This window comes from Anguilla anguilla, chromosome 1 (assembly GCF_013347855.1).
Source record: "Anguilla anguilla isolate fAngAng1 chromosome 1, fAngAng1.pri, whole genome shotgun sequence".
Classification (NCBI taxonomy): domain Eukaryota; kingdom Metazoa; phylum Chordata; class Actinopteri; order Anguilliformes; family Anguillidae; genus Anguilla; species Anguilla anguilla.
The window spans coordinates 63,135,730-63,159,076 of record NC_049201.1 but is presented as its reverse complement, the minus strand read 5'-3'; the positions used below and the strand labels follow the sequence as shown (position 1 = coordinate 63,159,076).

Here is a 23,347-nt window from a genome sequence, read left to right as displayed (position 1 = left end):
GGCAGTGGAGCTACCATCAATATTTGACTACTTTCCATGACTTTGTAGAATGCAAATGTTTTCAGGAATTTCAAGGACCGAGGGAACACTGTGGGACATTTGGCATGCAGACAATACAGTCTTGACATTTTTCACTTGCACATTAAGACATCAGTAATATCAGGAGGCAGATGAAAGAGTGCCGCAAGGTATTTAACAGAAACATAGATAAGGCCATGCACGTCATCCGGAAATGATGTCACGTTGTTATTCTATTTCAGGAAGCAAGAAGGGGAATGCCTTGAGAGGGGGAAAAGTGCGTCAACAACTGTTTTGCAGCATAAACCACCTTTTACTTCGATTTCACATGGGAAAAAGGTATTTTGTTGAATATTATTTATGTGTAAATCCATAATTGACAAGGCATAGACTTTGTTGTTGGTATGCTAACTTTTATCTTCTGTCGGTTCGAACTTAAGCAAGCTACGGCAGTCATTGCTAAGCCAAGGACTTCGAACAAGCTTTCGTTGTCATAGCTAGCTAGCTAACGTTAGCTAATTTAGTTAAAATTTGTGTGGGGGGAAAGAAGTAGTGAAAAGCGTAAATATAAGCTTTTGGAAGTTTAAATAAGTATATTTTACATATTTGGACAATTATAAAGATGATTTTATTGGTTAAACTAGCAGTAAACTGACGTTAGTTGACAGTCTAGCTGTCGATAGCATTTTGCTTGTCTGTCGCACCGAATGGCCTTCTCTGATAAGGCCTTCATAATGCGAGCTTTCCAGTTTATCTAGTGCAGCGATTCGAGTGTACGTTGTCAAAAATAACCAGTCAACTATTTATCCTGTTGGCAAAATTTGTAATAAATATGTCTAGCTCGTTACATGACATTTTTAGGGATGTTAGCTAGCTAATATGCTTGCTAAATTAGCCAGATTATCCAACGTGTAACTTTGTTTAATATGCACAAGTAACGTTAGTTTAGGCTAACGCTAAGCGGTACTGTAAACGTTAATTATTCGAAGGTTTTTTTAAAAAAGAAATTGTCACCGCTATTTCACGGAAATGCCAGCTAAACGGAATCAGAGTTGTATTCACTTTTAGATAGCAATGGCCTGCGTAGCTGCTGTAGCATCTTGGCATTACCCGACAGCTAAATTAAACTAGTCGTCTACCCAGCTAAGAGGCACATTTGACAACCTGAGATAGTGGGAACAGTTAATTAGTTTGTCTTTGACCAGCTAGTTATCTGTATTTTGTCGCGTTTATTATATAATGGAAGCGAATCGAGACAAATTACTAGGGACTGGTGTTATCTGATATGTATGCGTTCAGTGGCAAAATTCTACTGAGAAGTGTTTCGAAAGTGTTAAGTTACTCATGTAAAATTCCATGCCATGTGTTTACCGGTATGCACTGGCGGTCAATATGGTAATGCGTGCATGTGATGTGTAGCTAGCTATAAGAATTAGGCCTATGCATTATTTACTGTTTGGTATACTAAGAGGCTCCTGAAAATGTACTGTGGGGAAGGGAGAAAAAAGAACAGTAAATTGAGTTATGTACGTTTATTCATGCAACTTGTTTGTAAAACGCAGGGCGTTCCTGTAAAAAAGCATCCGTGCTCAGTGAACCTACCCTGGGTAAATAAAGGTTAAATAAATAAATAAATAAATAAATAAATAAAACATGAAGCCAGTTGTTATTGGCAAAGTATAGAGTTTTACATTTAACTTGAATTTTGAAATTGTATTTTAAGAATTTCTCTACAAATTCTGTTTTATTCTAGTGGTTTTGGGTAATAAAGGTGGTTCCTTAATACTGAGGAGGTCAACATTATTTTGTGAAAGCTTTGTTGCGCACACATTGCCAGATGATGAATTTAATGCTTCCATTAGGTATCCTGTTTTAAAGTCGGCTATTAGTCTTTTGTTAGTCAGGTGTTAATCAGCTGTGAAATGTTGCATGGAATGCAGTCTTCACCCCCCTCGGGTTAGTCATCAAAATGTTATGACATTGCCTGTGTGTCCTCTGTCTCGGTGGCATACTGATGACCTACACCCTACAATGCTACAGAAGGCAATTCTGCTTTCCAAAAAAAAAAGTTTCAACGAGCAGTGCAAGAGGACCTCACCTGAATCAGAATAATGTCCTCCTTACCCCTTCTTAAAATGTCATCTGACCACATGCTCATTTGTAAATAAAAAAAACCTATTTATCAGTATTGGGTGATTGATTGTTAAATTGATACTACATTGAACATTTATTGTAGTAAATATGTTGTCACACCGATGTTACTTCCTGGAGAAGAAAGATCCTAAAGGAAGTCAAATGTGTATACTCCATTTATTAAAAGTTATTTTTTCTGTTTCTTTAAATTATATACCTCCCTATAACAGTAATGTTTAACTACATTTTATTACTAACGGTTATCGTGAGTTAATTGTGGAGTTATAGTATTGGGTCGGTTTCCGGTTTTGCCGGTCCGGCCCGGTGTACGAGCTTAAACCGGTTTGATTTTATGCAAACCGACTGAACCGGCATTTGTCATTATGAGAGGTAGTCTACTGGCAAATTAAGAAGTAGCCTACATCTGCAACCCGTGCCGACGGTGCTAAATCAAACTTGTATTGCATTAGTAATAAACAATATGACAACGTGATTAACATGATATTATGTTTGTTTATAAACGGAGCCTCTAGTGTCTGAGTGCAAAACAAAAAAAAGAGATTCAATAGTTAGCTAGCTGGCCGGGATAAAAAGCAGGACAGTGCTAGAGAGATTAATTTGATTGACTTATGGTTTCATGCAGTTTTATTAAATAATGTAATGACAAAAATGACCAAAATTGGTGCTAATTGTATGGTATAAAACGAGAAGGAACAATTTTTTCTTGATAGCATCATTGTTTTCATAGAATTAACGACCAGAGGTTTTTGCATAACAACGGTCCAAATAAAACTACCAACCGGAGTTTTGCTTGACAACGGTAAAGCCGCTACACTCTCATTCATGACCCTATGTTCCACTCGGGAGCGGCTGAGTCACGTGCGACGCCTAGTGGTAAAGTCCGGTATTTCCGGTCCGGTCCGGTATTTGGCTTAATATAAAATCGGTTTGAAAATTTTTACATCGGCCTAACCCTATTATAGAGCAATTATACCGTGTCTCTTCCTGGTCCACATCTTCATCAGCTTTTGTGCTGTGACTGGTCACTGGGCACCATCTTGGGCTCGGTTTGATGTTGGCCATTGCTGTTTGAGTCACACTCACCAGGCCTTTAACACAGTGGAATTCCTTTTAATCCTTCAATCTTGACATTATGGTATGGATATGGGGATGCCTCTGCAGGTGTTTTCATCGATTAATGTCTTTTTTAGGTTTTCTCAAATTAGTCCTTCCCTTTTTTCCACCCATGTTCATATGTCATTTAGCTTTCTTGAGTTTTCTTGCCTGCAACTGAATGTGTGGCATGTTTAAAAAAAAATAAAAAATTTTTTTTTTTAATGCTTTATTTTTTACGGTTAAATTATTTCCTTATTTTCAGTTGTGTGAAACTTTTCAATACTCTGGTTTCAGTTATCTAAGCAGCTAGGCTAACCAAAACCTGATTTGACAATCGAACAGAATGTACATGCTGTTTAGCAACAAGGGCCATTTGGGTAGATTTTGGAGTGCTAGGCCACATTTTTTAGATGGTTTCCAATTGAGGCTATCTGGTGGCATATAGGACAGATGACTATAAGAGAGTTTGGAAAGAGCCTTCTGTGTATGAATAGAAAAGGCTTGGCTTTTTATTCTGTACTACAACATATTTATTCACATAAGCCAGACTGCACGTTTACAGTGCTTAATTCGGTAGGGTTCAACTTGCCGACTTGATTACAGAGCTCTTGGGGGAGTGGGGTGGGGGGAGTTGACAGCTGTGCTAGATTGGCTGAGGGAACTGTGCATATAATTGGGAGTGTTGAAGCCCATGAAGCACTTTTCTTATACTCTTCAGCAGTTGAGTCCTCAACCCAAGGGGCATTGGTTAGTATCCTGCTTGTATACAGTAAATTGATAGCATTAAATGTGTTCTCTATGAATGCCCTACCTGAGGGATTCTGCAATAGTAACCTTTTTGTAATAAGAGTAACTGTGGAACAATTTGAGATGCATTTTTTCCAACCCATTTATACAGTTGGTTTAAGAGTGACTGCCTATACATCTGCCCTGTCTGTATGCAATAGACAGAGAAACGGTAATGATCTTTGTGTTTTATATTAGACTAATGTCTCCAGAACAGCCAGCACTCTTCTTTTTCTGCAACATGACAGAGCAGGCTGCACCCTCACAGCCTGCAGACTGTATTGGTCACATGTAAAATCTTTAGTTCTTTAGTTCTCCAGAGATACATAGGACTCAGTCAGCGTATTCAGTTGTTTCTTCTTGCGATAAAATAATCACCATGTATGGTGAAATCAATACAGAGTGATGAAATGCAATTCCAAGGTCCGTGTTTCAAACAAATGATAAGAGTGATGACCTCAGTGATGACATTGCAGAAACATTTATTGCCAAGCAGTGAAAGCACTTTAATTATTAGTTACTTTTTTTAACTAATAATTTTAATTACAGCAGAGAATGCTAGCATTTTGGGTATTGTGAGAAGACAGGATCCCCTTCATATAATGTGAACTAATTGAACATCATCTTTGAAGGGATCATTTTTTATAAGCATTTCACATAATAGACGTTATCAGAAACCAGCTGAGTATGAGTCATGATTTGTTTTTCATTGGTTTCCGTCAGCTGTTCAGTCAGACAATGAGCCCTCTTTTACAGAAATAACCTTGACTTAAAAGCTTGGCCATACTTTAGCATGTGTAGTTAAAGGCATTTAGTGCTGAGAAAAGTGATAACTAGTTTATCTCATTTACCATTTTCTATCTCCATATCATTTCTGTATCGATTTGCAAAATGAAGTAGACTTGAATTTTCGTGGACGACGACAACAACATTTGGCAAAGACATTTGGCAGTAAGTCTTATTGTCAGAAGTTAATGGCTCCTACTGTACGAGCCAGATTTATAAATGCTTGGCTTGTCCAATGAAATGTTTTCTTTATGCTTGGCTTTGTGTCTCTGTAGAAGAGCCCTAGGGCCCGTATGAGACAGAGACACTGTCTGTGCAGCTGGCTGACTGTCGCATGCCTACTTTATTGCAGCAGGGAAAGATTTTGCAGCATGCCGGCAGTTTGGGACATGGTTTATTTCTCATGCCAAATCTGTTGCCTTGGTTATGTATCCATGCAGGCCCCAACCCAGCTTGTTTACTCTGATAGTTACTGTAAAAAAACATACTTTTCAGTTGGAATCAATTAATTATTTAATTCATTCAGTAATGTCTAAATAATATCGGAACTTTTGCAGCCGATTAAAATTCCAGGTGCGGTCAAATTGCGTTTGTTTCACTGTTAATGGTTTCAAGATGATGGTCGTCCTGTGCGGAAATGGATGGAAACGAGTAAACCGTTTGTTAAATGCCCCCTTCTGCTGTCCTGTCCTTCAGGGGCACTCGTTGATGGGAGAGATGGCGTTATACCAGGAAGGCACCTCAACTAGCAGCACCATGGAAACATCCAACTTTGCACACGTGATCTTCCAGAACGTGGGGAAGAGCTACATCCCCAGCGCTGCGCTCGAGTGTCACTACACACTCACCCAGTTCATCAAACCGCACCAGAAGGACTGGGTCGGCATCTTCAAGGTGCCTCTTCTCTCCTTTTCCCCGTCTTCTTTGCTTTTCACTTCTTTCATTTCTCTCTTCTCTGAATTTTCTTCCCCTTTTCACTCTCGCCTTTCAGCTCCTCCTGAACACTGAGGACGGAGAAGGTGTGTGTGTGTGGTTGCAGGGATGGCTGGTGTGACCTTCAGCAGAAGGAAGTTTAACTGGTCTTTCTACTTGTTTTAAACAACCTTTCACTTGGAGTTGCCACCAACAGAATGAAGTGAAAGTCCCCTTCTCTTCACAAGTTTATAAATGCGGATGTCACCATAAGATAGCTAGATTGAGAGTGGAGCAGTTCTGCTAGTACTGCCTTCTGTCTGTGTGTGTGAGAGAAAGCATGTATGCTTGCATATTTGTTCCTTTGGCAATGCAGGTTTGTCTGCAATTGTACCTGAAAACGCTCCAGCACAGAGAAACCCTGCAGAAGCCGAACTTGGGCCCATAAATCCTGTAGGACAGACAGTGCTGCTAGAACACACAGAAGCATGTCTGGGCCATGAGTCACTAGCCTGTAGGCAGGTTATGTTAGATGCCCGGTTCTTTGCCGCAAGAAGGGCACTTGAAGAGCCATCGCCCCCTAGTGACGCGGAGCTGTTACTGCCTGGATTACTACATTTTTTATTTAAATCTTTGAACGTTTCTACAGCAGGAGTGTCCAGGTTTATCTGAAAAGGGCCAGTGTTGGTGCAGGTTTTTGCTTTAGCCCAGCACTACAACACATAAGCTAATATTGCTGATATTATGGCAGAACCATGCACCTGACGCCATTACTTCAGTCAAGGAAAAATAATTGGTTAGAAAAATAATGCAGAAATGGTTGCACTAATATTTTTTTGATGTTTCCTTTTATTATTTGTCATTTGTTTATGAATGTAATTAAGACTGGTAAATTAATAGTTTAATTATCAGTAATAGGATGCCTAACGATATCCAATATTACTGATATAATTATATTATACTGATAATTGAAGTCATTAAAATGATCTAATATACTTCAAAGCTAAAATTATTGCAGTCGTGTAACATCAATACGATGAATCATAAAGACGCCAACTTGTGGACACTGGGTGCCATAATAGTATCGCATTCCAGGCAGCACCTTTAAAAATGAACGATTGCAATTTTTCCCAGTATCTCCCAAATAACTGTGTTTAGGCCTACTTGTGCAAGAAGGATAGGCTGTTTGGATAGGAGTGTGACATTCTGACTATTTTTATTAGATTTACTGCCAAAAGTCTCAATGCACAGATACGGATGCAATATTCCTGACTGTGTTTCTTACGTGTGGATGATAAATTGGTGTGGTGGCGTTACCAGTGTAGAATCTAATGGAAACCACTTGTGTGAATAGGGAAATGTGAAGCTGTGGTAACATTTCCTCCTGTTTAATGTGCGGGGTGGGGGGGTGCTGGCGTGCGTCTCGACACGCAGCAGCGTCTGCTCTTTGATGCTGCAGCGCTTGCACGGAGCCGGAAAACTATCAGGCCTCCTGCGTAGCGCTGGGGCTGGCTGCTCAAGCCGCTCTCAGGGGCTACTCGCCGGGGCTGATCTCTGGGGCCGCTGGCTCATTCGAGCCTCTCTGGAGAAAGCAGACTCACTTTCTAATTATTCTGTCAGTCCTCGCTGTGATTCATGGCGCTGCCCCCCCCCCTGCTCGCTGGGAGTTTTATTTAATCGGTCCTGTACGTACACGCAGCCCAGAAACCCGCCGCCGCCGCCGCCGCCGGCTGCAGTCTTCCACCGTGCAATTACGCCGTTATTTATGTCTGTCCCCAGCTCTGCGTAAACAATAACACGTAAACACTCCGCTTTCTGAGCAGGTACGGGCCGAGCGGCGGATACCTGAGAGCAGCACATCTCGGGCTTTTCCCTCAGCGCATTCCAGAACCACAGGCTAGCGGGGTTTGTGCTTGACAGAGGCGTTTAAAAATGATTCATGTCCTTTGTCAGCGCTAGCACTCCATCACAGGGACGGTACAGTACCAGTACACGCTGTTACAGATGTAATCGGTGCTCATTGAAGTTATCCACACACACACACGCGTGTGCTCTGGAGCCCAAGATAAATGTTTTTGGGGCTTGCCCTCTCTTACAGTACCTGTCTGCCTGTAATGAAGTTTGGTAACGAGGGCTACTACTTAGCATTAACGCTAACGATGGTCAGGTCTTTACTGTTTCCTGTTCATTACGGCTCTGACACCCCGGGGCTACTCTCAGGTGCTCATGGGTACTTCTGTAACACTGACATCACTGTGAAAGACAGTCTAAGATACCAGACAGGTCCCTAATTTTCTCCCTGATTTTGTGTGTGCGTTGTGTGCATTGTGTGCGTGTGCGTATAACTTTTGCCTGCATGAGTTGGATTCTGGCTGACAGTTTTATGGCAGAGGACTGAAATTATGGATGTATTTTCTGTACTCCCCTCATCAGCCATCAGTTAACAACACATAAAATTCATATAATTACATCTTGGTTTCCATTTTGAAGTATGTATAAAATTTTCACCTATTTTCCTCTTTCCTGTTTGAACTGGGCTGGAGCTAACCAAACCCATGCCTCCCTTTCAACAGAGCGTGCTCCAGGGCATTGGCCACGTTTACAGGGGGCCGGGAAGTGAACGCTTAAAGGATCTCTGTAAAATCTCCAGAGCTTAAACCTAATTAGTTTTCATACATTTGCTACTAAGGCCTTCTTGTTTTTGTGACTGTGTACAAATATTGACAATTAACACGCAAGAAGGCGTTTTGCTGAAAATAATTAGGAATGGCGCTGTCCGAAACATGGCCATTACCTTTGCGTTTCTTCTGCTTAGCGTTGTTGTTAAAAAGTGAGGGGGGAGGTCTGTGGTGAGGGAGTTGTGCAATGAAAGGGTATTTCTGCTGAGGGGTGCAGCGGTGTTGGGCAGAGTGCTAGCAGGATGCTAAGATACCCGCTCGGTTCCTGTGTGTTCGGGGCTTGTAACTGCTTTTCTGCCCGCAGGTCGGCTGGAGCAGCGCGCGCGATTACTACACGTTTCTGTGGTCACCTTTTCCTGAGAACTACGCTGAGGGAACCACAGTCAACAGAGTTGTGGTGTTTCAAGGTAAAATTGCAGTCCCCGTTTTATACAAGCCTGTGTATCCGTATGGTAGAAACAGGAAGCAGTTAAATGCTGAGTCCTCCCCTTTGGAATGCCCTCGTGTGTGAGCGTGCCCTTCCTCCACGCTCCGGACTTTCTGTGGTATTTTAACTTTGATGGGGCTGTGGAGGGATTCCTGCTGGTTCCCTGCTTCTGAGGATCAGCCATGCAGCCGTTTTGCTTACAGGCCTTTTCAGATGGCACATGACGTCATCAGAGGGCTTTAGTAGTCACACAAGACCGTTTTGGTTGTTTTCTGTGTGGTGCGCCCCCTGTGGTTGGGTGTGGAATTGTGACGCTTCCTGTGGCGACTGGCTGGCGGCCCTGCAGAGCAGTGTGTAATTGTCCTTGGCATCAGGCAGGGAGGGAGTCTGAGCCTGCTGTGTGCCGAGTGTGCTGCTCCATTGTGAAGACTCCACAGCTCCCCTAGTGGCCTGTAGAGTGCGAACATGCTGCGCTTTGCAGAGAGGGCAGGCTCCCATAAATTTTGCTGATGGTACAAATTATTGTGATTGTGCATTCCAAATTGGGAGAAAAAAATCTCTTAAAAATGAAAATGGTTGCTTTCAATTTTTAAAATATATTTTAAAAATTTGCTTTGCCAAAGTTGGAATGCCCAATGGAATGCCTTGGAGAACAGAGATGAGCATGTGCTCTCCAGCGAAGCACAATTTCTCTTACCACACTACAGGTCACATGTCAGTTATTTCTTCTAAGAATTTCTCATACCCCTTCCAACTCGTAATATTATCAGCATTTGAAATAAAACCAACCATTCCCCCTCTAACACCAATAGAGAACCAGACTGAAAGACCCTAAAATAGAATGAAATGGAATGTTCTCATTAGATTGTTTTCAGTCACTTCTTTCCTTCCGCCCAAGCTGCTCATAGATTGCCCCATATTGCCTGCTTGTCTGCTCTATAAATTTAAGTGTTTATCGAGGACTTTCTTCTCCCCCATTGCCTTTGAAGGTTTGTAAAGATGCGTTTATTGGAGTTTACCGATAAATTGAATCCAACCACAATTATTACTGACGGCCTTGCCCGTTTCCCAGGATACTATGTTCCAAGTGACGACGGGGAGTTCTACCAGTTCTGCTATGTCACGCACAAAGGCGAGATCCGGGGAGCCAGCACCCCCTTCCAGTTCCGAACCAGCCACCCCGGGGACGACCTGCTGACCGTGGAGGACGAGAGCAACTCCGACATCCTCGTGGTCACCACGAAAACTGGCCTTCTGGAGGTGTGAAAGGAACCGAACCCGCACACGCGCGCGTCTCTCTGTCAGAGCGCGCGTGCACACGCACGCTTGCACACGCGTCTGCACGGTTTCTCACACAGGGTGAACAGGTTGAACACGCGTGCGATTCGGTTATTCACCAGATCAATCAGATATCCTCACATCTTCAGTAATGCAGTATGTGCCATTTATTCATCTTTTCAGTATCTTTAGTGTTATTATTTGGTATTATTGGTATTGGTATTGTTATTGTTAGTAGGATTTTTTTGTGCACAAGTTATGAAAGTGTGCTTCTGAGCTTCTGTAAGTACTTTATGGTGATCCTTCTGAGTGGCTGCTCTATTGACCTTTGTGAACATTAGAATGGCTGGAAATAGAAACTGAAATATCACCAATAAGGTTAAAAGTCTTATCAGTAGATTCTTGTATCACGTGGAACAAAATGAGAACACGCTCAAGTGTTTGAGTGCATGTTATCAGCTCTTAAGAATTTTCACACTCATTCACAATTCCTTGTGAGCTTCATGCTGATGCCGTGTCCTCCGACTCATTATTCCCTCCTGCAGCAAAAGGTGGAGGAGGCTCGGAAGGAGAAAGAGGAGCTGGCGAGAGTTGTGGCGCTCCTGCAGAAAGAGAAGGAGCAGCTGCAGGAGGAGAGGGAGGAAGTGCAGCGAAAGTGTGAGCAGGAGCGAGAAATCTCTGACCAGCTGAGGAAGGAGAACCAGGTGAGGGAACGCCCCTTCCCCCCCGCAGTCTCTCTCTCTCCCTCTCTCCCTCTCCCTCTCCCTCTCCCTCTCCCTCTCCCTCTCCCTCTCCCTCTCCCTCTCCCTCTCCCTCTCTCTCTCTCTCTCTCTCTCTCCCTCCCTCTCCCTCTCTCTCCCCCTCTCTCTCTCTCTGAGGTCCGCCCTCCTCTTCCGTTTGATCTGGCTGTGCGATCGCGTGAGCCGTTTGAAGGGCCTGTGACCTCACAGGTAAACTACATCCAAGCAGGCTGTAAAACGCTGTCATCACACCCTAAAGATGTCTGCCAGGGTACAAAGGGCCTGGGTAATCAGCAGCTACAGCGGGGCCGAGCGCAGCTATTCTCCCCTCGGTTCAGAGCGGCTCTGCAGCGCGCTGACTCTTCCCTGTCACCAGTGGCTCCACTGGCCCTCTGCGTTCTCTCAGTTTCTGAGAGGAACTGGGTGGCGGTTCCTGGCGTCTGGCGAATGTTTTACGGAGAGTGAGCATGATGTGGCGATCATTCGGACAGAAGGGATATATATATATACACGAGGGTGGCAAGGCTACCTATTGCTTTTCAATGTCCCACAGTCTTTTGGAGTTTCTCTTTTGGAAGAGTGGTTTAGATAAAACGGGTGTTATGAATGTTCTTTTGATGTAGCCATGATGCAAGTAAAATTATTATTTGCAGTGAAACAAGAAAAACAGTAGAAAAACAAGAAACGTGGAAGGAATGGCTGGTGGAAAGTACGCAAGCTCTTAGCGCCCCCTAGTGTGTGTCTTTCACACAGCACTGTGGGTTTCCTGGAAAGTTTACTTTATATGACACTGCCTGGCCCCTCAAAAACAGGCCCAAAAACACCTCAAATCTGAATTTTACAGAGGTGATTTTTTTTTATTACAACATCAAATTAATTTATCAAATGGAGTGTATAACCTGAGCATAATAGTTGTGGAGTATACCATGCACTGTAAATCTACTCTTGAGATGGAAATGGCTTTAAGATGAAAACATAAGTACATATTTTGCGGCTGTTAATTTTACGACACTTTTATAAGGTTTTTATGTGCTGCTTAAATTGTTTCAAAACTTTGGCAATAAAATTCATAGAGTAATTCAGATGGCTGTGCCCTGCAGCAGACAGTGAGGCAGGCTTGAAGCAGGGCTTTTTTCAGAGGGACACACCTGGAGATGAGAATAAGCTGTAATTCTGTACTTATCGAGGGGGTATTCCAATGTGCTGAACAGAGCCTAGCTTTCAATTTACACTTGATCCTCTTCCAAAGACTATGTCAGAGGGGTAGGGTCTAAGGCAGTGAGTCACCCCATTTCCGCTTGTGTGTGTGTGTGCGCGCGCGTGTGTGTGTGTATCTGTATGTATGTGTGTGTATCTGTGTGTCTGTGTGTGTGTTTGTTTGTCTGTCTATGTCTGTGTGTGTGACTGTGTGTCTGTGTCTGTGTGTGTGTGTGTGTATGTGTGTGTATCTGTGTGTCTGTGTGTGTGTTTGTTTGTCTGTCTATGTCTGTCTGTGTGTGTGACTCTGTGTCTGTGTGTGTGTGTGTGTATGTGTGTGTGTCTGTGTGTGTGTTTGTTTGTCTGTCTATGTCTGTCTGTGTGTGTGACTGTGTGTCTGTGTCTGTGTGTGTGTATGCGTGTGTATCTGTATGTATGTGTGTGCGCGTCTGTGTACCTGTGTGTCTGTTTGTGTGTGTATCTGTCTGTGTGTGTGACTGTGTGTGTGCGTGTGTGTGTTTGTGTGTGTGTGTGTGTGTGGGTGCATGTTATGTTGCTTCATACACGTCTAAGAACTGATGCCTGTAGCATTTCCGAGACGTTTGTGATTTATACCGCTGCTGACATGTTGTAACAGAGTGTATCTGGAGTTAGGCGTTGTATAGAGGAGCACAGATGGGTCTGGCTGTAGCGCTGCTGCTCTCTCTCCCTCGTGCGCGAGCGAGGGGAGATGTGTGGGTAGAGAACGAGTCTCCTCAGCTCACCACATGGGGTGTTTGACTCAGCTCTCCAGTGCTTTTTCCCTTCTGAGCCGTATATCAGATGCTGCAATGGGAATGGGGCACATCTGATTCGCATAATGCAAATCTGGCTTTAATGCCTGAATGGCCATGAATAATAGCTGAGTGACCTGGTCCTCTCAGCGCTGTGTTGCACATCAGAATCCAACTTTTTTTTTTGTCTACCCACAGAATTATTTTTCCACCATAACTTTGTGTAACCAGTTCGGAATATTTTTAGTCTGTTTAATCACACCCTGAAAAAATATTCAAACTAAAAAAACTGAAATTTAGTTTATGAAAGTTTAAATTTGGTCAAATTGCATTTGGTGTTTAATGGCCTGTTACTCTGTGCTGTGGTCGGATTGAATTGGGCTCACATCAGGGCTTAGTCGTAAGCGCTGTTACTCCTCATTGTTCTTAGGGTGTGGTGAAGCTCTTTCCAGAGACCCTTACAGTGCCCTAGTCTTCTCTTCAGAAATATTTGGGTCTCCCTTTCAGGAGCTCCAGACTGCCTCTCAGAACCTGCAGGAGGAGCGGGAGGAGGTGAAGAGGAAGCACCAGGAGGTGACCGCCAGAGTCCACCAGCTGGAGGAGGACCTCATCGGCGTCACACAGAAAGGAATCCAGAAGGAGACCGAGCTGGACTGGTGAGTACATGCTGCTCATATTCAGAAAGAGACTGAAGTGAGAGTGTGTGTGTGTGTGTGTGTGTTTATTTTGTAATGTGTGTGGACCCATATGAATTGTGAGAGGTGGCAAGGTGAAGCCACCCTGTACGTTTAGCTGAATATTGCAGACTGGGCACGGTGAGTAGCTGTTCACGCATGCGCTCATTGTGATTGGTCCCCTCGCAGCCTGAGAGACAGAGTGAAGAAGCTGACTGTGGAGAAGGACAGCCTGGAGTCCCAGCTGCAGAACGAGCGTGATGAGAAGGAGCTGTATAAGGTAAAGCACACCACGTGTCATTTCTGAGTGTGCTGCTCACTTCTACCGTCGCAGATAGGGCGGTGCTGAACGGGAACAGAGCGAGGCGTGTGGTGTGTGGTGTGTGTGTGTGTGTGGTCTGTGTGCGTGTGTGTGTGCGCTCAGATTCTGCAGCCTCTCTGTTCTCTAATCGCCCTGTACACCAGCAGGGTTACTCTGATCTGTTATGTGCAGTCGTGGTTTTACATCGCCTCTTCTGTGTTGGGTTGAGACGGAAATGCCTTTGACTCATAATAGAGAGGTAATCCGGTCAGGAGAACACACTAGATCCAGTTCTGAGGGCTGTTATTTGTACGGGACGGGTACATCCGCAGACAGTCAGCACTGTGCTAAAACAGCATTATGTACGGCAGTCCTTAGTAACCCCAGAGAGGGGCTGTGCAAACGTGTGAATGGCAGTTTTAGGCACAACCACCTCATTTCATACTAGTTACGCTTGTTCTCATCCTCCCTGCTGTAATATGTCTTGCTGAAGGCCTGTAGGAGTTGGAACTTTCTGGCTCACACAGTTACTCAGTCATCCCCTTTCATATAAAAAAATGCAAGCGATGCTGATCAGGACTGAACACGTCATTTCATTTAACTTCATCAGTTTAGACCCGGTCTGTTTTGTGCAGTGTAAATTTAGACCTGGTCTGTTTGGTACAGTGTAATTTTAAAACCGGAGTATTTTAGACAGTATCAGTTCAGAGCTGGTCTGTTCTGAACACTGTGGTGTTGTGTGTCCTTTACTGTGCATCACCCCTCCCCCAATCTCAGGGCCCTCGTCCGCCCGCGTTTCATTCACTTTATTCACATTTCATCTATTCCCGCTTTTACTGTCATTAAACGGGGAGCGCTTTATGTCCTGTTTTTAAAACGGGGTTGGCTGATTTGAGCCCGTTGATGCGTTCCATCTGTGTGAGTGTGTGTGTGCCTTGTGGTGGGTACCGCTCACAAACAGGGAGTTGGATATACCGTGGCTAAGGAAGTACAGTGGAACCTGCGCATAATTTAGCATGCCTTTATCTTTCCCAGAGCACAGATTTGCTGCCACAGTCTGCTAGCCTTAGCGTAATAGGCCTTTTAGTCTGTTTCTCACAAATACAGTGTAGTACACTGTGCGCAAAGCTGGTGATTTTGTTTTGTGTTCACTGTAAATGTGGTTGTACTGCTAAGACCTGGTGAAAACTTAAACTGGCCTTTTAAGAAGATGCATTTTCTCTTCTTCCTGGTCTCCCCTTCTGGTGTGAATGGCTTTTTTGTGTGCCTGCGTGTGCATTTGTATGGGCGCATGTGTATGTGCATGTATGCGTGTGTGGATTTGTGTGCATGTGAATTTGCATGTATGTGTATGTGCGCGTTTGTGTATCTGTGCGCATTTGTGTGTTCGCGTGCGTGTGCGTGCTCACACACACCCTGCTGCAGGTGCACCTGAAGAACAGAGAGCTGGAGACCAGGAAGCTGACGGCGGAGCTGCAGATGCAGAAGGTGGTGGACGTGAACAAGGAGAACATGATCACCCAGTTTAAAGAGGAGGTGGGGCGGCTGAGGGCGTGCCTCGCCGAGAAGGAGAAACTGCAGAAGGAGATCCTGTCCCACAGCTCCCCTTCGGTACGGCTGCTGCTGTGCACCCTGAGCTGTATCTCTCTCTGCTCTGTTTCATAAGGCACTTAGAGTGCCCAGCGCAGTTTATACGCCTTTTAAGTCCCTGCACAGAGTCCGTGTGCAGAGTCCCCGCTCTGAAGCCCAGCACAGAGTCCGTGTGCAGGCTGTGTGTCTGATGTGTGTGTATGTGTCTGACGCGTGTGTGCGTGCGTGTGTATGTCTGACGCGTGTGTGTGTGCGTATGTGTCTGATGCATGTGTGTGTGCGTGCGTGTGTGTGTATGTGTCTGACGCGTGTGTGTGTGTCTGACGCGTGTGCGTGTGTATGTGTCTGACGCATGTGTGCATGCGTGTGTATGTGCGTGCGTGTGTATGTGTCTGACGCGTGCGTGTGCGTGTTCGTGTGTATGTGTTTGACGTGTGCGTGTGTGTCTGACGCGTGCGTGTGTATGTGTCTGATGCATGTGTGTGTGCGTGCGTGTGTGTGTATGTCTGACGCGCGTGCGTGCGTGTGTGTGTGTGTGTCTGACGCGTGCGTGTGTGTGTATGTCTGACGCGCGTGCGTGCGTGTGTGTGTGTGTGTCTGACGCGTGCGTGTGCCTTCCTCGCAGACGGAGAAGGACGCGCTGAAGGAGCAGCTGCGGCAGACCGAAGAGCAGCTGCAGGCCACGCGTCAGCAGGCGTCCATGCTGGCGTCGGAGCTGCGGGACGCGTCCAGCGCGCGCGACCGCGGCATATCCGACCTGCACCGCCTGCGCGTGGAGATGGAGGCGCTGCGCAAGAGCCAGGCCGACGCCCAGGCGCAGTGCGGCCGCATGGAGGAGCAGCTGGACAAACTGAGGGCTGCCGCCCAGCAGGGGGCGGTAAGGAGCCACTTCCTGTCACTTCAGTACCCTCTAGCAGCCCAAGCCCTGCTTTTAGGCAGCCGTCTTGACCTCTCAGTAGGCCACTGTATCTTCCTCCCTGTGTCACGGCTGTACTGACACTAACTCCTGACTCCTTTTCCAGCAGGGCGGGGCAGAAGGAGGGGCGGACACAGTGACCGGGAAGGAGGCGGAGCTACAGAGGGAGGTGGAGGACCTGAAGCTGAGGTTACATATGGCTGCGGAGCACTACAAGGAGAAATACAAGGAGTGTCAGAGACTACAGAGACAGGTGGCCAAACTCTCCGAGCAGCAGGGGGTGAGTTCAGGTCAAGGCGTTCCCCAGCAGGGGGGGCACCTGAAGCGTGCAGCCGGCCTGGGCTGGGGGCTTTTACCCCTGTGGGCAGGTGAGCTGCTGCACCCCTGTAAGGACAGGCAGGGTTACTCTACTCTTATCTAGAGGATCAGTGTTTATTACTGCAATGGTGGCATCCATCATGCCTGCAGGGTAGATATGCATGACCGCTAGGACAACATCACACCTGCAGGGTCATTACCGTACGTACTCAGAGATGTCTTCGGTCCCCGGTTACTTACCGTACGTCCATCTCATGACACATCAGTCCGTTTCCATTGTAAGGGCACAGGGCAGTAGCTAACCTGTACACCTGCAGCAGTGGTGCAGGTGCTGCTGGAACGTGATTGGTTGATGAGGGTACTGGGTCTGCTGATTGGCTGATCGGTATCCGTGCTGTGTTTTAAGGAGTCGAAGAAAGGTGCAGTGGCAGCAGAGATGCCCTCGAGCCCGCAGTCTGGCAGCCCGGAGCAAGGTACCCGAGCCCTCTCATCTCTGAAACCCTGCTGATCTGATTGGCTGAGAGGACGAGGATTCTCACCTGCAGTTCTGTGTTTCAGGGAGCCCCACGTCTTCCAATATTGCACTAGATGCAATTATCCAGGAGAAACTCAAAGGCATCAATAAAGAAGTGATCGAGAAAAGTGACAAGTACAAGAAATGCAGACAGATGCTGAGCGTAAGTGAACTGTGTGTGTGTACAGTTCAGGTGAATTGCATGTATACATAAGTAGAGGTGTGCTGTGGTCTTGTAAGTAACAGTGTTGCCTGTGTACAGTATGTGAGTGGTTGTGGTGTGTGTGCTTGAGCTTGCGAGCATTGTAGGGACGCGTGTCTGAGTGCACGTGAGGGCGGGACGAAGGGCTGACGTGTCCTGTGTGCAGGAGGAGAAGGAGCGCAGCTGCATGTTCGCGGAGGAGCTGGCGAAGATGGAGGTGAAATGGAAGGAGCAGTTAAAGATAAACGAGAGCCTGAAGCTGCAGCTGGTGGCAGCCGAGGATCGATACAAGGTGAGCCGCACTGGCAGGTTTGTGTCGTCTCAGCAGGGTCAGTCAGACGTGCCACCCTGTCCCTCGCTCGTACGGGGATGCTGCCGTCTGAGGGTCACTGATATTTCAGGCCAGTGGTAATATGGCCTTTCACTTGTGCGAGGTGAGTGACATGTACCACTCTGCCCAGCGTTCGTCCGAGGGCAATCTGATATAGCAGTCTTTCTGCCTGTAAGGTGAGTGGCATGCTCCACGCTTGTCTAAGTGCATTGCTTAAGCATGACCAGTGACGTAGCGCTCTGTTAGTTACAGGTGAGCAGCGTAAGCTGCTGCTTGTCGTTTGTGCAATGCCAGAACCCTGCACTAGTCAGCATGTACCACTATTCCTGGTGACGAACTCTAGTTGGTTATCGAAGGTCAGTGCCAGTGGGGGGAACGCTTAATAAGGGTGAGGAAGGATCCCGTAAGTGGCTAAAATAAATGTGTTTTCAGGAGTAGTGGCGCTCCATGCTAAAGCGTTAGCTTTCAGTGTGGTAGCGCAGCCTGCGGTCTGAAGTGGATCTGGACCCTGCCAGTGCAGACTGGCTGGGGCGCAGTGGGCTGTAGTGCTGGGGTGGGGCTCGGTTGGCAGGATTTTCCAGCTGCTTTTGGACAGGAATGACTCTTCAAGGCAGCCATTTGCTTTACGGTCTTTTTGACTGCAGCTGTGCATGACGTGCACTCCAGTGCAGGCCCTGCACAGCTCAGCAGGGGGCGCTACGTAGTGAAGAGAAGGGGCAGCCAGGAGCATGCACCCTGAGGGAGCACACGTGCCCTCAGTTAACACTGCAGATACTGCTGGGCATTCAGAACTGGGGGGAAAAGACAAAACGGAGAGGAGAAATTAAAAAAAGGAAGGTTGTTGCCATGGGAACGGTTACGGGGAGGAATGTCACTACCAGGTCAGCAAGGTCTGCAGGGATGCACTCGCACAATATCGTCTTACACTCCTCGGCTCCGAACTCTGCGTTTTTCCGTCTAAGAAAGAGCATCTGTTTATCACTCCTTTAAACAAAGCGGCAGTCTCCGATATTATCTGCAGATGGACATAAATACATGGACAGCATGGTTTACGGAGCGGTCCTCTCCGAGACAGCTTTTATGGCTGTTTACGTGAGGGCTGGAGACAGTGGGACATGGATACGGAGAGATCCCTTCTCCTCCGCCTGCCTAATGCGTTTGTTGGCTCCGAGCGTTTCATCTGAAACTGGGGACTCCAAGTGTCTGGAGAGGGATTACTTTAACAACTTGTTGTGATAGGAAGCCTTCAGTCACATGACCTACCCCCACTGAGGCACCGTGTTTCTAATCCATGTTTCTGGGAATCTTCGGTTCCAACAATAACTCCCGATGTGATTTCAAATTCTCATCTTTTAATTTAAAAATAAAATGAATCATTTGCCAACACGGCGTCTCTTCCCCGTTTCTCTGCTGTAGAGCCAGGTGGCGGAGAAGGGCCGGGAGGTTAAAGAGCTGAAGGAGAATTTGGCGCTGCTTGTCAAAGAGAAGGAGACGCTGGAAGAGGTAAGTGCTCTTTTCTGGCATTTTAAAAGGCGAGAATGCCGCTTTGGCCCTGCTTCTCGTGCGGGTTTACCGTGGTTCTCTAATTGGAGTGGCAAAACGAGTGACTTCTTATTTTCCATTCAATTACGGTGGACCGCAGCGAGATCCGCGCTGACATTGAAACGGCTGAAAGGTAACGCAGTTCGGGCTCGGCAGGGCAAAATGACCCAGTTTGAGGTTGACTCTGAATGAAATTGGCGCCTGCTGAAAAACATCAATAAAAAAAAACGGACTCAAAATTCCTTTGAAAATGAGTTTTTTTTTCTTTCCTTGTTTTTCTTTTAATGAATGGAGCCAATTAAAGTGTTTGTGAGCGAGTCCTCTGCGCCGGGTTTCTGTTTAGGATTGTGGCGTGCGGCGTTGCCTGGGAGACGGAAACTGACGCAGGGCAGGAAATGTGTGCGTCTGATTACAGGTCTCAACGAGAGATGTATGTCTTTGTGAAAGTCCTGAGGTTTTACGTCATGTACATAATGTATATATTTGGTATATATTTTCCTGTTTTTACTCATTATTGAGTCAACAGATGCTTAAAAATGGAAACCTTTTTTGTGCGTGATGCATTTGGAAATCTGTTCCTTCGCTGCCTTTGTTAATTGTGTGTAATATTTCCGTCATTACTTCTGTATTCTTCTGGTTAGAATGAGCAGCCACAAAGGCCACAGAAGGAACTGCTGTTGAAATACAGATTTTTTGTGTTTTCTGCTTAAAATAGCCCTGTTATGGTACTATGTCTTACATTTGTGGGTCGGTATACACAGAGGGGTGCGTGCATCCACTCTTGGCCGTCGAAGCCTACTTTTTATGGGTTTAATTTCACTCAGACGTGCGCTGTAGATCTTGCTCGTGTCTCTGCAGGGGCTGAAGAAGAGCTCGGAGGTGAAGGGGGGCCTGGTGTCTGAGGACTCCAGTTTGGAGAGCGGCCAGCCCATGTTCCTGCAGTACCCCCTCCCGTATACCCAGGATGCCCCGCCCGCTCCCCTGGTGGCCCAGCAGTCCGCAGAGCTGCGGTTTGGGAACCCGTACTCCACTCCAGACCCAGCAGGTGAGACGCTCTTCCCGGCACTCACACACACACAAATTAGGGCTTCTCTTTACCGTAGTTATGCTTGGAACCGATGTGTGTTTCCATGGAGATGTGCCGGTGTCTCCACAGCAACACGCGCTGTTCTTTCTGACCCAGATGGAGCGGACGGTGAGTTCCCGTCAGACCAGATGCCCATACTGCCCCCTGTGGGACCCCCCTCCTGGGACAGTAACGTGGTGTGCATCCAGCCCTCCCGGAACCCGAGTCGCCCCGACGGTCTGGAGGACCCCGAGGAGAACGGCAACGTGAGTCCCCCCGAACCACAACCATGGCCCCAGTGTGCAAGTTCACTGCAGGGGAGCCCCTTTCTGCCTCTCCCCGAGTCATCGCCTGCCCCCCCCCCCCACCCCCGTCAGCTCCCTGTACCTCTCACACCAGTGTGGGGCTCAGGATGAATCGCCTGTACAGGAATTTACAGGAAACCTCTGCCACTTCCTCCACCACTAATGAGCCCTAGAAGCAGGTCGTTAACAGAGGGTTTCAGCCATTATGTTATTACTGCTGAGGTACAGCTGAGGAGGGAAGCCTGCTCGGGAGCCCCAGCACTCTTCCTGACTAATCTCTGACCTAACAGATCATCATCGAGCAGGAGAACTGTTCCACTAGGCTGCTCACACCACACAATTCACGCCGAGCTAAACATCTTCTCTAATTGGCTTTGTTTGCAGAAAGATATTACGCATGCCCAATTTCAGCCACCCCTGCACGCAGCAGGAATAGATAAGTGCTGTTTCGCTGTGCTGAGGGAAAGTAATGGTGCTGATGTGTAGGAATATGGGATTCTTTGGGTGAAGTTGGCTAGAGGAGAGGAGGCTGGGTGTGAATAGGCATTCTGGGCTCAGATTGTTCATATTGTTGAGAATTTTTTCCACGTGTTTACGGTCATATCGCAGGTCTGGATTCACTGAGAGAATAATTGATTTCATTTGGCTGAGGGTGATTGTCTGAAGCAGATCTCTCTCTTCCAGGAGGGCGGCGCCGCTGAGCCGCCAGTGGCAGGCAACCCCCAAAATCCCCTGGTTAACGATGGGCGGCCTCGCTTTTGCTTTGACTCCAGGTAACGCGCCCCTTGCAGCACAGCTCTGTGAGCCTCAGAGCCGTCGAAAGCAGAGGGAACTGAGAGGAACTCGCTGCGTTTCCTCAGCCAGGCCTTGGCAGAGTTCCTGTCAGACATTTTGCACTTGCCATGTACATTGCACCTTGCATAGAGCATGCCTGTTTGTACATTCAGACCCGGTGCTCTGTATTTATGTCCAGCCATTTGGCATCTAGTTCTTCGTCATGTGGCAGGGGCGTCTGTATACTGCTGGTGGGGTTTCATACAGCCACGTCTAGCAATCTGCTCTGCAACATGTGCTCTCTAGTGGAAAGCATACTGAGATTTATAACCTATTAGGGTAATTTTAGTTTTTTTAGTTTTGTTACTCACACGTCAGTGTGGTTTCATTATTCCGTGATCAAGCGGCTGGGACAGGGACAGCTTTCCTTTCATTCGCTGTCCAAATCTAACACTCCGTATTGGAGTAAAACTAACACTTTGGCATTTTAATCCAAAACAAACCCACTCTCTGCCTACATGGTGTGCAAAAGAACAGAGAATAACTGTGCAGAACTTTCAGAGGCCTGAAAGCAAAGTCATTAAAGTGTGGACAGTGTGTACGCATTAAGTGTGTATGGATTGTTTACATACAGTACAGTACAGTGCAGCGAGAATTATATAAAGGGAATGAGTGTTTTCTCATGACCTCCGCCCCTCCCTCACTCCTTTCCTCCCCCACAGCCTGGACATTCACAAGCGCTGTCCACTCTGCGAGGTCATCTTCCCCCCCAACTACGACCAGAGTAAGTTTGAGGAGCACGTGGAGAGCCACTGGAAGGTCTGCCCCATGTGCAGCGAGCAGTTCCCCCTGGACTGCGACCAGCGGCTGTTCGAGAAGCACGTGCTCACGCACTTCGACGGCAACGTCCTCAACTTCAGCTAGACGCTCCCCTATAGAACCGGAGCTGGGGGAAATTACCTTTAGCATCGCCCCATTGTAGGAATCAAGCTACGTATACTATTTAGTTTGTACTGCCGTTCCCAGTGGCACACGCATACAGTCGCATGCAGTGGTTTAGGAACCTGAAGTTCTAATTAGCCTCCTTTCTCAATAATGCATCTGGGGGATCAGCGGTGACACTGGAGGGGGCTCTCGGTTCTCAGGAAGTCTCCGCCTCTCACAGGCCGTCTGCGGCTCAGGTGGACAGATTAAATGAAGACGCGAGTCTGAGGGCCACCTGGTCTGTATCACTCTGTTGGTTTGCAGTTTATACCGTTTGCTTTGCTTGGGCACATAGACGTCGAGGTGGCAGTCACACACTGCACTGAATGCTGGGAAGGAGGAGACCTTCTCCAGCTGAAGCACGTGAACCTGGGGGGGGGTTACTGCTTTGGGGTTAAGTGATGCAATTGCATATGCTCTAGTTAGACGTTTTACATGGTATTATATTAGAATTCATTTTAAAACAGTTTTTAAGTTTACCACCGAATGATTACACTATATTTATGGGAAGAAACTCAGTAAAATAATGTCACATGGGTAACTACTTTAGAGTCTATATATTTTTTCCTCACAATGTGACTCCAGGTCACTTCCTCGAATGGTGACCTTTCACCCTCCTCACTTGCACACACCTGTCATTACCTACGTACAGGGCTTCTGTTAGATTGCAATATATTTGTCTTAAGATTTTAATTTTTTTTGTTAGTTGCCTATGTTCTTGAGTTATGATTAGCAAGACCTCTTTCTTTGTCCTGTGTTAACTAATCTTATAAAGTCTTTGTTTGCAACCGTTTGCCCGTGTCATTGATGTTGGTAAATTATTGAGTGATTGGGGAGGGTTTCACGGTTATGGTTTCTTAGGCAACAAATGCTAGTGGAACATCCTTTCAAGTGTTTACATTGTGGTTTTGGAAAGGTCCACTACAAAACAGGTAAAATTGTTGCATACAGGGTCTTGCTGTGTTCAGACACCAGTGGATCATGGC

General features: G+C 46.5%; 1 protein-coding gene across 5 annotated transcripts; it reads left to right on the top strand.

Moving 5' to 3' along the window:
* Window positions 1-207: 207 nt before the first annotated feature.
* On the top strand, window positions 208-23,149 carry tax1bp1b (Tax1 (human T-cell leukemia virus type I) binding protein 1b). 5 transcript variants are annotated; one of them, XM_035408591.1, is made up of 18 exons: window positions 208-357; window positions 5,536-5,733; window positions 8,734-8,836; window positions 9,929-10,116; window positions 10,680-10,838; window positions 13,352-13,500; window positions 13,708-13,798; window positions 15,245-15,430; window positions 16,035-16,286; window positions 16,435-16,605; window positions 17,050-17,116; window positions 17,202-17,320; window positions 17,526-17,651; window positions 19,107-19,193; window positions 20,091-20,277; window positions 20,416-20,564; window positions 21,288-21,376; window positions 22,100-23,149. In XM_035408591.1, exons 2-18 carry the CDS (start codon window positions 5,548-5,550, stop codon window positions 22,299-22,301), a joined length of 2,511 nt encoding a protein of 836 aa, XP_035264482.1. In that variant the 5' UTR covers window positions 208-357; window positions 5,536-5,547; the 3' UTR covers window positions 22,302-23,149. The 5 variants fall into 5 exon arrangements, with proteins under 5 accessions (XP_035264482.1, XP_035264457.1, XP_035264476.1 ...); XM_035408566.1 differs by having other exon boundaries at window positions 20,389-20,564; XM_035408585.1 differs by having other exon boundaries at window positions 16,432-16,578; window positions 20,389-20,564.
* Window positions 23,150-23,347: the final 198 nt, after the last annotated feature.